The 14,160-nt window shown below is 56.2% G+C and overlaps 1 protein-coding gene and 1 long non-coding RNA gene across 9 annotated transcripts in view; one reads left to right on the top strand and one right to left on the bottom strand.

Annotated features, from left to right (window-relative positions):
- Positions 1-6,920, top strand: part of RGS3 (regulator of G protein signaling 3) — a 74,733-nt gene extending 67,813 nt beyond the window's left edge. For 6 of the 8 annotated variants that reach the window (XM_031556142.1, XM_031556141.1, XM_019621344.2 and 3 more), the window contains 5 exons: positions 1,761-1,834; positions 4,342-4,443; positions 5,107-5,168; positions 5,873-6,039; positions 6,117-6,920. In XM_031556142.1, the coding sequence (XP_031412002.1) occupies positions 1,761-1,834; positions 4,342-4,443; positions 5,107-5,168; positions 5,873-6,039; positions 6,117-6,302 (591 nt within the window). In that variant the 3' untranslated portion in view covers positions 6,303-6,920. Of the gene's footprint in view, positions 1-1,760; positions 1,835-2,468; positions 2,626-2,702; positions 4,237-4,341; positions 4,444-5,106; positions 5,169-5,872; positions 6,040-6,116 lie in introns of those variants that run through there. The other 2 variants (XM_010720732.3, XM_010720731.3) reach the window with 2 other exon arrangements.
- Positions 6,921-7,284: 364 nt separating this feature from the next.
- LOC109370454 lies at positions 7,285-11,203 on the bottom strand. Its single transcript, XR_002120556.2, has 3 exons — positions 10,133-11,203; positions 9,294-9,404; positions 7,285-8,663 (listed from the first exon to the last, which is right to left on the bottom strand). It is a non-coding gene; the product is annotated as an uncharacterized LOC109370454 (long non-coding RNA).
- Positions 11,204-14,160: the final 2,957 nt, after the last annotated feature.

Here is a 14,160-nt window from a genome sequence, read left to right as displayed (position 1 = left end):
CCCATGTGCCTTCCCAGCACCCAGCTCTGCCTGACCTTGCAGGGCAGGGCTCTGCCTAGGGCTGCACTGCATGGCTCAGGATTCATGGCACAGTTTGGGACCATATTGCACTGCTTGAGACTGCACTGTGTGGCTTAAGACCACACTGTTTGGCTTGGGAACTTGGTGCATGGCTCAGGACCTTGTTGCACAGGCTGAGATCACATTGCGTGGCTTTGGACCATGTTGTATGGCTCAGCACAATGTTGCAGAGCCTGGGGCCTTGTTGCATGGCTCGTAACCATGCTGCTTGGCTCAGGACCACATCACACTGCTTGAGAGCACCTTGCAGTGCTTGGGTCTGCATTGCATGCTACTCCACCTCTTGGCAGGGGATGCTGGCGCAGAGCTCTGTGTGCCACCAAGCATGACAGCACCGTGGTTAAAACCATGATGGGATTAACCCTCCCCATGCCATTCTCCTGATACATCAAAAGCCACCTTGGCTGCCATTTCTTGGAGCACAATTTGCTCTTGGACCCCCTGGTCCCATGCCTGCTCCTCCCATGCCACCTCTCCCTGCTTCAGCCACTATGCACATGGGGCTTTGTGTCACAGCCTACACTTGGGAGGGACTTTTAGAGCTCTGTGCATTTGGAGGAGTCCAGTGGAACTCTCCATGCTTTCCAGATCCGGCGCTGATGTACAGTTCCCCTCTGCATCCCCCCAGGCCCAGCACTGCCTGCAGCACTACGGCACCCAGTGGCCTTGTCCACCGAGCAGGATTATTTATGGGATCATCCCATTGTGCCCACGGTTCCCTGTGTCTCCCACTGCTCTCAATCTGGGCAGGTTGTTGTTTTACAGCCAGGAGTGCTGGGACTCGACGATGGTTGCTTTTTGTCCCCAAGCTCAGCGGAGCCTCTCCAGACAATGGCAGGAAGCGTGGCCCGGCTGCGCGTCGCCCCGGCCGGCCCTATCTGTGGGGGGAAGGCATTTTGCAGGGGCTGCATTGTTTGGGGCTGATAAACTCCGGAAACCCGGGCGCAGAATGGAAGGAAGTGTCAGAAGCCTTGAGCCCAGGGCTGCAGGGCCATGCAGTGGGTTCCCACGGCACTGCCACGGATCGGCGATCCTGGAAAGCGCCTCGAGGAAGCAGTGTGGGGCTGGGCTGGCTGTGGGGCTGGCTGTGGGGCTGGCTGTGAACCCCCTTCCAGCTGTGCTCAGCGAGGTAGCAAAGCCCCCAAGCGAAGGTGGCCCAATGCCTGGCCATTGGGCTTCGTGGCTCAGAGGCTGTGCTGGTGACACCCTGACCTTGCAGCACCTCCGAGGTCTCCATGGCTGCCAAGGTCACCTCTGGGTGGAGGTTGAGGATAGGAAGCCCTGTGTGCTACCAGAAGCTGCCACGTTGTGGTTCGGTTCTGCTCTGATTTTTCCTGCCCGGGGACTGCTGGGAGACCCCCAGAGTATTTTGGGTGCCCCAGCCCCATGCCCACTCAGGACAGCAGAGATGGGAACATTGGGAAGGAGGATGTGAGCGTCCCTGTAGGAGGCTGTCAGCACCTTGAAGCTGAGGGGTCCTTAGGCCACCAGTTGTGGGATGTCCCCGGGACATGGGCAGAGGAGGGGGTCAGGGTTTCAGCCCCTGCTCTGCTGCAGAGGGACCTCTGGGGGAAGGAGCTGCTGCACGGGGACCTCAGGAGATGCTGGCGGAGCTGCATGGTGGTGTGAGGGCATGCATGGCACTGTGATGCAAACACTGCTTTTCTCTTCCCCCCCAGCTGAGTGGAGGCGACCCTGAATGCAGCTGTGATGAAGGGGACGAGACCTCCCGCAAGAAGAGGAGCAGGAGCCTGTAAGTGGCACCCTGTGGTTCGATAGTGCCACGGGCAGAACACCGGGCTGAGCCGTGGGGTACCGTACCCCATTCACCCAGAGTTTCTGGTGGCTGGGAGGTGGATGGGACGAGTGCTGGTGATGTTGCTCAGCGTGGCTGGGAGTGTTCACTGTGATACGATGGGTGGAATGCCACAGCCCTGACACTGCATTGAGGGCTTGAGATGCCCCGCAGCTGGTCCGGGCAAGGACGGGGGAGCCGCAGCCTTCGCTTGCCCTGAGCACAGCTGCAGCTCAGCGGGGCCGTGGGGTTTTGCAAGGCAGGATCGCTGTGCCCTGGCATCGCCCCTTGCACGTGAGCGGGGGCAGACGAGTGCTGCACGTGGCTGCGGTGCTGCTGTGTGCATCTCGATGGCAGCTCTCGCGTGCAGCCTGCCTGTGAGCGGCACTGTTGCCCCGCGCGCTCTGCCGCAGCCGCCTATTTATAGCTCCTTTCATTCTCCAAACACTTGAAATGAAAATCAATTCCTCGCCATCTGCAGCGGGGACATCCCCCACGTGAGCCGGGGGAATTGGGGCGGCGGGGGGGGGGATCTGTAGGGCGCGGGAGCAGCCGTGGGGAGGGTTTGTGCCGCTCACCTTGGGATGGCTGTGGGAGCGCGGTGCGTCGCAGCGGGCGGCGATTGGCTGCAGGGATGGCTGCCAGGTGGCCGGCGGGGTATTTATGGGGAGAGTGGCCGCGGTTCGGCACCGCCAGCTGCTCCCGATGCACCTCACCATGGTGGATTTTTCTGAGAAGTGCCTGGAAAGGTAGGGCAGGGCTCCTGCGGGGACGGCGATGCGCGCTGCAGGGGATGGTTTGGAGGTGGGGAGATGGGGCTGGACGAGGCCTTGCAGACGGCTGATGGGGGGTGAGTCCAGGTCGAACCCAGCAGTGCACTGTGGATTTCTGTGGCAGCACCTTACTGGGGGCTGTGTGCACTCTGCAGCGGGAGCAGCCAGGCTGTGTGCTGCTTGCTGTTTATTCGCGAGCATCTGCATGAGGAGCGCTGAGAGCACAGCGTCCCACAGGTTTTAAGCTCGGGAACTCCTCTGGGGCTTTGCTTCCTGCTGTGGGAAACCTGGTGCTGCAGAGCTGTGGTTGCAGAAGGTGCACAAAGTGCAGCCCACAGGCGCTGCTCCCTCGCACAGACGGATGGACACATGGACATACACACACACAGACACACAAACACAGGGACTTTTCAGTGCTTTTCACACCTCGCCAGGCTCCCAGCTGCGGCGGTTATGCTGCTAAAGTGGGAACAGTGCTGAAATTGTTGCCGGGAGCTGTGTGGGACGGCCAGAGCCTTGCTGATGGGATGCAGGTGGGGCTTGGAGCTCCTCGTTTAAATCTGTCGGTCCGGTGTCTGTGCTGTGCTGGTGCCTGGCAGCAGTGGGGACAGCCGGGGACACCGCGAACCCCTCCGTGTCCCTCGTGTTCCCAACCAGCCCCGGCCGCAGCCACACGCAGCGGTAGCTCCTCCGAGCACCCTGCAGTGCGGGACCTGCGGGAGGTGGCCATGCCACCCCGCGTCCCCAACCATCCGTCATCCTCTGTGCACTCGGGAGCTGTGCCACGAGGGGTCAGCATCGCCCATCCCGTTTTCTCTCGGTCGCCTCCCGCTGCCCGCCGGGAGCCGGGCAGCACTGGGGCAACGCCGGTGCCGGCGGCCGCTGCCCAAACCGGTGCTGTGTTCCGACGGCAGCTTCCTGGGGCAACGGGAGCGCCGTGCACGGACGCACATCTGTCTGTCCGTACAGGGGCGGCAGCGTGGGGACGCGTGGGGGTTGGCACGGTGCGGTGCCATGGCTGTGGGTTACCCAGTGCGTCCCAACCATCCCGCAGCGGAGACGTCCCCACGGCCGTGCCCACTCCAAACTGACACTGACGCTGCCATCCCCGCGGCTCCCAGCCGTGCTGCCGGCCCCGCACAAGGGACGCAGCCCCGCACCGCCGCGTTCCCCACCGCCCTATAAATAGCGCCCGTAAATCCCCGCCGCGATGACTTTCCCCGCCGTCCCTTGAAAGGCCCCATCTCCCCGCCCTCTCCCATGCTTTTTTCCACCTTTCCTCGAGTTTCCCCAGCAACGGCGGAGCCGTCCCGAGCAGCGCTGTGCTGACACACAGCCCTCCTCACCCACACCTCATCCACGCCACGCAGCTCCGTTCTGCCCTCCCACTTCCGCGCCGTCCCGGTGCGGAGCCGCAGAGCGCAGCGCCGGGCCGGGCGTGCCGGCTGTGCTGGAGCTGCTCCGATAAACGATGCCCTTTTTTCGTGACCTCTCCAAACCGCAGCCGTTGGAGTTTCACGCCGAGATGTTGCTGGGCGTGCAGCGGCCGCACAACGGCAGCCTGCAGCGCCGGCACACCATGAAGGAGTAGGTGATGGGCGATGAGCGGGACGGGGCTCCCCGTGGCACCGCGCACCTCTGGGTGCTGCTCCCCTCCCCTGCCCGCCCCTAAACCTTGATCTTCTCCTCCAGAGCCAAGGATATGAAGAACCGGCTGGGGATTTTCCGGCGGAGGAACGAGTCTCCGGGAGCCAACCCCTCCGGCAAGCTGGACAAAGTGCTCAAGTCGCTCAAGTAGGTGCTGCGGGTGGGCGGTGTGGGGCTCCGGGGGCGCGGGGTTTGGGGACGAGCTCTGTCCAGACTCGGTGCCACCTCCGGGATGCTGGGTCACCGAGCTGGGGAGGCTGTGGGCAGACAGCTCACCGAACCTGAGCTGTGTTAAATACTTTTTTCGGCTGAACGCTGCCCGGGGCTGCAGGGAGCTCCCTGCCCCGTGCCAGCGGCACAGCGGCACTCAGGACTGGAAATTTCCCTGCTTTCCCCCAGTGTTTCAACATGACACCTTCAGCTGGACAGAGGATGCTTTGGGAAACCGCTCAGCTCTGGAGGTGCTCCAGCAGCTGGGACGAGCGCTGCCCAGCCTGCGGCTTCATTGGGGCACCCGAAATTCCACAGCCCTGGGCACTGCCTGGGATTTTTCCAGTGCTGGCTCAGAGGCTGCAGCACGCACAGCCTTCCCTTTCCTCGTGTTTTCTTCCTGCCACTCTAAACGCAGAGCATTCATTCCAGCACAACCAGCTCAGCACTGCGGGTGCCGGTGGTGCTGCAGCCACTGCAGGGTGCACAGTGATGCTGCTGCTGTTGGAAACGTTATTCCCCCGGGGCAGCTGCATGGTGGTGGGCAGCAGCTGTGGTTTTTGCAGCTTTGCTCTGCTAACAAATGCCCTTGTTCTGCAGGCCTGCACCCGAGGAAGCTCTCAAGTGGGGGGAGTCCCTGGAGAAGCTGCTGCTGCACAAATGTGAGTGTTTGCCCCTCTTGTTTTGCCTTTGCCACTGAGGAATGTCCAGGCGTGTGCATGGGAAGCAGTGTGATTTCCTAAGCTCTGGTGTCTCAGGAGAATAGAGATGGAATGGAGCATCTCAGTCTGGATGTGGCTCTGGGCAGCCTGGTCTGGTGGTTGGTAACTCTGCCTGTGGCAGGGGGGTTGGAACTGGATGATCTTTGATGTCCTTTTCAACCGAGGCCATTATGTGATTCTATGATACTTTCCTTGCACTCATTTTTCCTCTGCCGAGCTGGGGGGAGTTTTGGGGGATGGACTTTACTGCAGGAGCCAGGGAGAGGACTGTGGGAGCTCCACTGGGGAGAGAAAGGCAGGATCCCCTGACTGCCTTGTGTCTGCGGGGCAGGAGCAGCTTTGCAGCGCTCCCTTCCTTGCCTTCTCGTGCACCGCAGCTGTGCACAACACGTTGTCTGCATGTCCCTATGGGGATCCCATCTCCACCACTGCTCCCAGTCCACATTGAGCTTCTTCTTGAGAGCCCAGATGGCTGAGAACTGGGCTCTGAGCACACACGTGGTTCGTGTTCGTGCTGCCAGGCCGGGCATCACCACTGCACCGCTGCTGTTCATAGGGGATTTTTAGGGAGTGAAATGGCAGGGGTTTGGGGTTTGATAGAGATGTGTGTCTGTCCAGGAGTAGAGCTGTGTCTGTCCCCACAGATGGGCTTGCAGCCTTCAGGGCCTTCCTGCGCACCGAGTTCAGCGAGGAGAACCTGGAGTTCTGGCTGGCATGCGAGGAGTACAAAAAGATCAAATCCCAGTCCAAGATGGTCTCCAAGGCCAAGAAGATCTTTGCGGAGTACATCGCCATCCAGTCCTGCAAGGAGGTGAGGCCGGCTCCCGCTCAGAGCCAACTCTGTGCCCTGGGGCCCGTGGGGCCGCTCACAGCTCTCTCTGCCCACAGGTGAACCTGGATTCCTACACACGGGAGCACACCAAGGAGAACCTGCAGAACATCACCCGCGGCTGCTTCGACCTCGCGCAGAAGAGGATTTACGGGCTGATGGAGAAGGACTCGTACCCCCGCTTCCTCCGCTCTGACTTGTACTTGGACATCATCCACCAGAAGAAAGCCAGCTCCCCGCTGTAGGGCAATGGGGCAGACTGGGAGCTGCGTGTTTACATGGAACCGGCGGTGGGGACCTCGCTGCGACCGGCCGTGCCCCCCAGGCGTGGGGCAGTGGGGGCACCGGTGCCAAGCAGGCTGGTACTGCTCCATCGCCCCGTCCTGCCATCGCTGGTACGACGCCGTCGGGGCGGATGTCAGCCAGGAGGGGAGCTCCCGCATGACTACTGTGAACCTGAGCTGCGAGCATCGCTGGATGGCGACGCTCGATCCCGACCCAGCGTGGAGGAGGAAGGCTTTTTCGCAGGGCTCTGCTTTTCCCCAGGCAGCACCGATGTGGGCATCATCCCTGGATAAAGGACTCCTGAGCTGACCCAGCCCCGCGGTGCTGCTGCGCATCTCTGCCCTGAAGCAGCCATCCCGCAGGAGCTTCTCGCTCCCCTCATTCCTGGTTTATTTATTGACCTTCTCTCGCTGGACGCATCGCTGTATTATAGGAAACCCTTGTTCCCAGTTTACAAGTGCAATAGTTGTGCGTGTCGCGGCGGAGTTCTCCCGTGGAGTGGATGCCTTCTCTTTTACGAGTGCGTGCAACATTTTCTAAGTTTGCAGGTTTTATCTGACAAAGAAAAGGAAAAAAAACACAACAACAAACCAATAACGCGTTCCCTAGCAGCGCTGGGGGAGCCTGGGTGTACATATCCTGCCCTGACGACGGAGGGCTTGCTGATGGAGATAAGCAGCTCTGGGAATCGGTGCTCTCCCTACTCTGGATCACAACACTGCGTTTGGAGACGCGGGGCTGTTGCTGAACGCGGCGGAGCCGGACGGACTGCATGCGTCCGGGCGCCCAGTTTACAGTGCGAAGCATCTCTGCAGCTAGCAAAAATACATTGTCATGGTCATAGGTAAATAAAAGGAGAATGTAATTTCTTGTAGCCTTTTCTTCGTGGCATGTTTCTCCGTGCTGGTGGAGCTGGAGGAGCGTAAACATGACTAAAGATGGGAAAACCTGGTCCCACAAAATGCTGAGCTGTCTGGCATGCTGCAGCAGCTGCCAGATGCTCCTAGGTTAAAGGCTCAGGCCAGAAACACAGAATGTTTTGCCCAAAATCAGACTGTTCCCAGGGACAGCATTTGCCGGGCCTGTGAATGAGGAAGTGCCCAAAGATATGGCTGACCTCATGTACCAGTGGGTCCCCATGGGACACATCAAAAGGAGCAGCAAAAAGCCCAGTGTTGCTGTGTCAGGTCCTGGTTGCACTGCTTGGCTGGGAACAGCTGGGATCTGTAGGGAAAATGCTCTGTAGGGGCTGGTTCCTGTGCATTCAGTGGTTGAAATGTCTTGTGCCCATCCCTGGGGCTGCTTGTGGTCAGGGTTGGGTGGTTCATTGTGCTCATGGCATCACGGGGCCATGCAGAGCTGTTGGGTGGCTCACAAAGTCATCCATCTGTGTGGTGTGGGGGCTGCTGGCAGTGAGATGGGGATGGTGTGGCTGCCCCCTAACCCACAGGCACAGCTCCCCATGGCAGGTATAGTCCCTTCCCTGGCCAGTTGCTGGAGCTGCTGGTGCCTGATGGCTCAACACAGTGTCCTCTGAGCACTGCCAGCCTCATCTGATGTAAGGGTGCCCTCTGGTCCCTGCTGCCCAGGCAGCTTGTCCTGGCTGGTTTAAGCCCCAGCACGTGGCCCAGGATGCCTCCACAGTCCCAGGAACCACCCTGTGCCCATATCTCCTGTAGGGCACAGGTACCTCCAAGCTGGACCCTCCTCTTCCTCCCCATCCCAAAAGCCTTCATATCCTCTTCTTCCTTCTGGGCTTCAGGGGTCTGCATGGGGCATTTTGTGGAACCTTAAGGTGCCTTCTTGCTGCCAAGGATGCCATGAGCCATGCAGTCCCTTCCTGTGGCTGGGTGATGCCCAGGAGCACCCGGTGTCACAGCCCCGTTGGTTGAGTGCTGGATGTGAGCCTATTCCTCAGGGCAGACAGCGAGGGCTGGGGCAGCACTGGGACACGTGGGTTAGGGACCAGGTGCCAAGGTTTACATCATCAACTCCCAGCTGCCTCAGACAGTCACAGCGAGGACAGAGGTGACAGCATGCAAAAGATGGAGATGTGAGCACCTGGGATCACTCCCTGGTGAAGACAGAAATAGCCCTGCAATAGCAGTAGAAGTTTGGTTATTGCTGTAACAGAATTTATTACCAGCACGTCAGGTTGGTGTGAGTCACTCTGCAAACACTGTCCCCACGTGCTTCAGAGATGCACTGATCTCTGGGAGAAGCTGGGCTGGGGTGGGAGGTGGAGATACCAGGTGTGTGTTCTCCTGGAACTGGCACTGCCCTTTGCTTGCACATGGTGGAAAGATGCATCTCAGAAGAACCTATGGTGACACTGCAGCTTCAGCTTTGTCCTTGTTGTGCCATCACCCCAAGGCTTCATGCCCTGGTAATGAGGGATGTGGGAAACCTGGAGCAGCTGGTGGGGATGCGATGGGGGACGTCAGCTCATGGATGGGGCTGTTATCAGGTCTCCTGGTTGGGGATGGCCATGGAAAATCCTATTACCGTGCCCAACTGTGGGTTCTGTGGACATTGCTGCTGTAGGCAAATTCCCAATGGGGAAGCTGCTCCCTCCCCAAATGAGGGGATGCTGTAGCGGGCCTTATCTCAACAGATAGCAGGGATTTATCTTGGAGATAAAACCTGTGGTTGCTCAGTTGCTGATAGTCACAACTCAGCTGTGTTTGTGGTGTACAAACGGGGAAATCTGCCCTCTGCACCTTGTGGGGTGGAGCTCACTGGGACAAAGGCAGCAACAAGGCAGAGGGCCATGGGGAAATGATTTCAATGGGAAAATGGGAGCAATCATCTTGTTGGGTTCAGAAAAATGTGCAGACTGCACGGGTGAAAGAGGTGATGCTGGCTGATGAAAATGTCCTGAACTCATGGGTTTATCACTATGGCTTCCCTACACCGTTAGGGAGGTTGGGGTGATCTGAAGTCAGGTTTACCTGTTACAGGTGATGGATCCTCGCCCTTCAAACACCCCGCAGCTCAGTGCCTCATCAGCTGAGGCCTCCAGAGAAGGGTGTTGGGGTCACCTGTGATCTATGAATGAAGTTCTGAAAATGGAAATTGAAAATATTTTAGGCTGATGATGGTGGTGGACGGAGGCTTATTGGGAGAAAGCAGCAAGCCATGTGTCCACACAGCAGCACCAGTGCTGGGAATGAGGAATGCTTTGTGCTAAGCAGTGCCAGGTTGCACATGAGCCCTACTTCAGAGCTGCTCACAGCTGGGAGAACGGAGCCCTTCTCTTTATTGTGCAGAATCAGAGAAGCGTTTCCCTTTCTTACAGGTGTGCTGTGTCCCAGGATGCTCCAGAAGTGCTCAGCCTTTCTTGGGCTTCTCCAAGGCGCCCATCCTGGAGCATGAACTTAACCAAATAAACATAGCTTTCTACTGAGCAGAATAATTCCTTGGACCCCTGATTAGACAAATATTCTCAGAATAGAAACAAGGCTACTTTACAGCCATAGACTAAACATAACTCAGCAACTAGATATTGAATCTGCAGACACAAGAATTCCCCTGCCCCGGCAAAACAGCTGACCTTCTGTGCGAGCCACTTAGCTGTGCTCAGCAAGTGATGTAGGTGGGTGGAGACCACATCAAATTCCTCTTTTTTGGGTAGCTGATCTCCCTGGAAGGTGACTGGGGATCTGTTGTGGGGGCACCCGGTCTTTGATTGCCCTCATGGCAGTGGAGTCGGTCTGGGTTTGTCCTGGGACTTTTGCTTCTGCTGGGATGGGGGGCGTGCAGGGATGCATTGAAGTGGTTGTGTCCTTACCAGCTGTGACCCCGGGGGGCTCAGTGGTGTCCTTCGTGGGATGTTGTCCTGCCCAGAGGAGCAGCAAGCAGTGATGCCCACCAGGTGTATGTCCTTGCCTTGGGGCTGGGAGAACAAATGCTGCTGAGCTCCAGGGCTGGCATTCGTGGTGTCATTCCTGCAGAAATCCAGGGAAGCGAAAAAAAGAGAAAATAACACACTTCTGAAGTAAAAATAACAACAGACTCAGATGCTGTCTGTCAAGGAAGCAAAATAAGCCAGGCTGGGCTGCTGCCAGGACAGGAAATCCAGCGGCTGTGGGAGTCCCCTGGGTGCTGCTAACTCATACGGGAAGCATTGTTATAACCCTCTCTCTCATTGCTCATTCTCTGATTCTTTTCTGCATTAGGTCATTTTTACTCAGCCTGTCCAGCTCACACATTCCCCGCTGCTGGGGGAGGAAGGCCAACAACGCCGACTCTCAGCTCTCCGGCGGCGCTGGGGAGGGCAGACGGAAGGGTGAAGTACACTTCTCTTTGTAGCTGAGCAGCCCCGTGGCACGGGGAGGATCTTCTTCACAGGGTGATTCACCGCCAACATCCCTACCCCACTCCAGCAACCATTGAGTATGCATGGGGAAAGCTGGAGGTGACAAATGGGATCCCCAGCTTGCAAACTTCCAGCCCCCTTCCCTCAGTCCCAAGCTTTCATCCTTTGGCAGAGGAAGAGGAAGGTGGGAGAGGGGGAAGAGCCAGGCAGGAGCAGGTGTGGACCAGGGATGGAGTGTTTACGTGGGAACCATGTGTAAGTCATTTCTTGTCCCTTCCTGAACTAATAGGGTAATTATTTTAGAAACGTGTTTCTAATGGAAAGTTTCACGTAGGCTGTGCGTCAGCCTATTGCTGCAGCAGCTCTGTTCTCCTTAATGCCTTGCAGCATTTCTAGACAAAGAAAAGTGGGTGAAACCTCCTGCACATGGCACCAGGCACGGTGGTGACCGGTCAGACAAACCTGGCCCAGCTCCGCAGCAAACGGGCGCACGCTGTGAAGCTGATCGACAAAGCAGAACAAACACTTGTCTGCTCTTTGATGCAGCTCCAGTGCTTGTCCTCAGGTGTTTGGACTGGCGTGTCTGATTTTGTGTCCTGCCAGCTCCAAGAAGGATGTGGAAAGCTGGAGAGGTTCCTACTGAGATGAGCATAGATCTGGGGCACGGGACCTGCGTGGACAGATAGAGAAGAACTGCTCTAGTCTGGGGGCAAGGAGGCGACACTGATTTGGGAAGGATAATTACAAAAGTGATGGAATTGAAGTCTTGTTGGTAGCACCAGGTGACAAAATAAGCGGCAACAGCCACAACGTATAACAACTTTCAGGCCTTCAGGTTGGACATCAGGAAAAAATAGAGATCTCCAAAAATACAGGAGTCTCTACCGCAGGATGCAGTGAAGACTTGGCCAGACAAATTCATGGCTGATCTGATGGGTGATGATGGTTTTCCTGGTCTGAGGAGGGTTGGACTGGAGACAAACTCAGCACAACAAGGAGTCTGCCCCTTGCTTTGCTGGTGGACATGGGTGGTGTCTTCCATGACATGTGATGGAGGTGCAGAAGGCTTACGTCCTCATGAGGCCAAGCCAAGGGAAGATCTCCTTCCTTATGCCCTTTGGCCAACTCTGAAGCTGTTCGGTTCTGGCTAAAATACAAGAACTGAGTGCCAAAAATTGGACTGCTGAGAGCCTGCGTTGGGCTGTGGGTTATGACATGGAGCACAAGGTGATGTCTCTGCCCTGTCCATTGGTGGGGAGAGCTCAGCTCCACAGGAGATGACTCAAAAATTTCTATCCTTGCCTTACCCTATTTTTCAGTGCTAATTTTTAAAATCATTTTTGACCCCACCTGGCCTTAAGTTGTGCCAGGGAAGTTTTAGGTTGGATATTCGGAAAAATTTATTCTCAGAGTAATGAGATACTGGCACAGGGGGTGTAGGAGTCACCATCCCTGGGGTGTTCAAGAAGAGGAGAGATGTGGCACTGAGGGATGTGGTCAGTGGGGATGGTGGGGATGGGTTGGACTATATGATCTTACTGGTCTTTCCAACCTTAATGATTCTACAATTCTAAAGCCTGAGCAGCACCCTGATACCTTTGCAGGGACCAGACATGGGATGGGGATCCTGGGCGGCTCTTGCAAATATTGCCCAACAGGTTTCAGTTAATCTGTTTTTGAACACAAATAATTGATTTTAATTGACTAGATTATTTTTCAAGGAACAAAAAGGTAGGAAGTATGATAAGTTAATGCAGCTAATCTTTCCTAAAACAAATAGAATGGAAGGAAGTAGAATGGGAGACCTCACAAATCACATTTCAACAGAATGTCAACTTTTATAGCTAAGCCATAAAGTAGTAGTTCCTGAAGAACTAGCACAGTATTAATTAAACGAGAATTATGGACACTCTAATTACTGCAGCCTCATTACAGCCCAGGAATTGACTCAGGCAGTGAGCAGGGTGAGTTCTGCTGTACCAGCACTCATCTGCTGCCAGGTGCCTGCATGCTGGGGATGTGGTTTCCCAGGAACACTCATCATCATCGCTCTGCATGTGCTTCCCACCAGCTGATGGTCAAACCAGTGTGTTCACAGTAAATCTGGATGATGGTCATGCAGGTATTTTCAGGATGCACGGAGGCTTTGAAGTGGATGCTGACTGATATTGCACGAGGCAATCTCTTTTCTCTCCTCTTTCCCTTCCATGCAGTGATGAGGCTGAGGAGCACTTCAGAGCCACTGCTTGAAGATCCAGAGGGGTCTCATCTTAGACCTGCTGGTCCATCACTGCAGCCACATAGGCTTCAATGGCACTGGCTGCTCTGCAGAGGAGCATTTTGGAGGGATTAATGTTTGCTGGAAATGCAGTAACCTCATTTAGACATACTCTCCTTGCTCAGAGCATGCAGATCTCCACCTCTTGGTGGACTGGCATACCCTGGTGCCCCCGTCCACCTCCTCCTGCATCTTGGCCTACACACACGGGCTCTCAGCCTCCAGGATCAATCATAGAATGGCTTAGGTTGGAAGGGACCTTAAAGATCATTGAGCTCCAACCCCTGCCGTGGGCTGGGTGTTCCCCACCAGGTCAGGCTGTCCAGGGCCCCATCCGTGGCCTTGGGCTCCTCCAGGCATGGGGCAGCCACAGCTCTCTGGGCAAGGTATCAAAGTAAAGGTAAGAGCCGTCAAATCCAGTTCTCACTGTAGGACATGCAGGGGTATCACACACTGACAAACCCTCCTGGAGTGGTTTCCTATCTGGTGGATGCTCTCTAGGCGTTGGGTGGGTTGAAGACAATGCTGAAGCTTTGCCACAAGATTTGTCTTCAGACAAACATCGTCTTCATCCCTGGGAGTACTCAAGAAATGTGGAGATGTGATACTTAGGAACATGGTTTAGTGGGCAGTACTGGTGGTAGATGGATGGTTGGACTAGATGATCTTGCAGGTCTTTTCAAGCCTTAACGATTCTATGATTCTATGACTCTATGATCATGGCCAAATTTCAAATAGAGCTCAAGGAAAGCTGCGGACATCGGGGTCAGATAGGAAAGACCCAAAGGTTCTTCTTGGTTTGGTCTCAGACTGATCCCCACTGCTTCCTCCAAGCACCCCAGCTTCAAACCCATTGCTGCATGGAGCCCCATCTGCTCTGCTCCCAAACCAGCATCCCAAAGTTCTGCCACCCCACAGCTTCATGAGGATCCTGATCATTGTGTCAGCTTCCTTCGACGCAAAGACGGGCAGAATCCTCCCCCCTTCCTCCCATGACACAGCTCCGGTGGTGATGGGCCAGGTGAGGAATGTGTTTCTTGGGGCTGGAACGTGTGCTCAGCTATTTCCAGCTGTGGCTTTTGGAAATGTTTGGTGCCTTTGCCACTTTTAGCTCTGGCGGCTGCTTTTCATTTTCTGGAAAACCTTAAAATGCTCCAGAGTGTTGGACGGGTGCTCAGCTAAAGGAAAACAGAAAACAGAAAAATACAACCCAGCCTTTTTC

Source organism: Meleagris gallopavo, chromosome 19 (assembly GCF_000146605.3).
Source record: "Meleagris gallopavo isolate NT-WF06-2002-E0010 breed Aviagen turkey brand Nicholas breeding stock chromosome 19, Turkey_5.1, whole genome shotgun sequence".
In the NCBI taxonomy this organism is placed as follows: Eukaryota; Metazoa; Chordata; class Aves; order Galliformes; family Phasianidae; genus Meleagris; species Meleagris gallopavo.
Note: the sequence above shows the minus strand (reverse complement) of the source record. Positions and strands in the feature narration are given on the sequence as shown.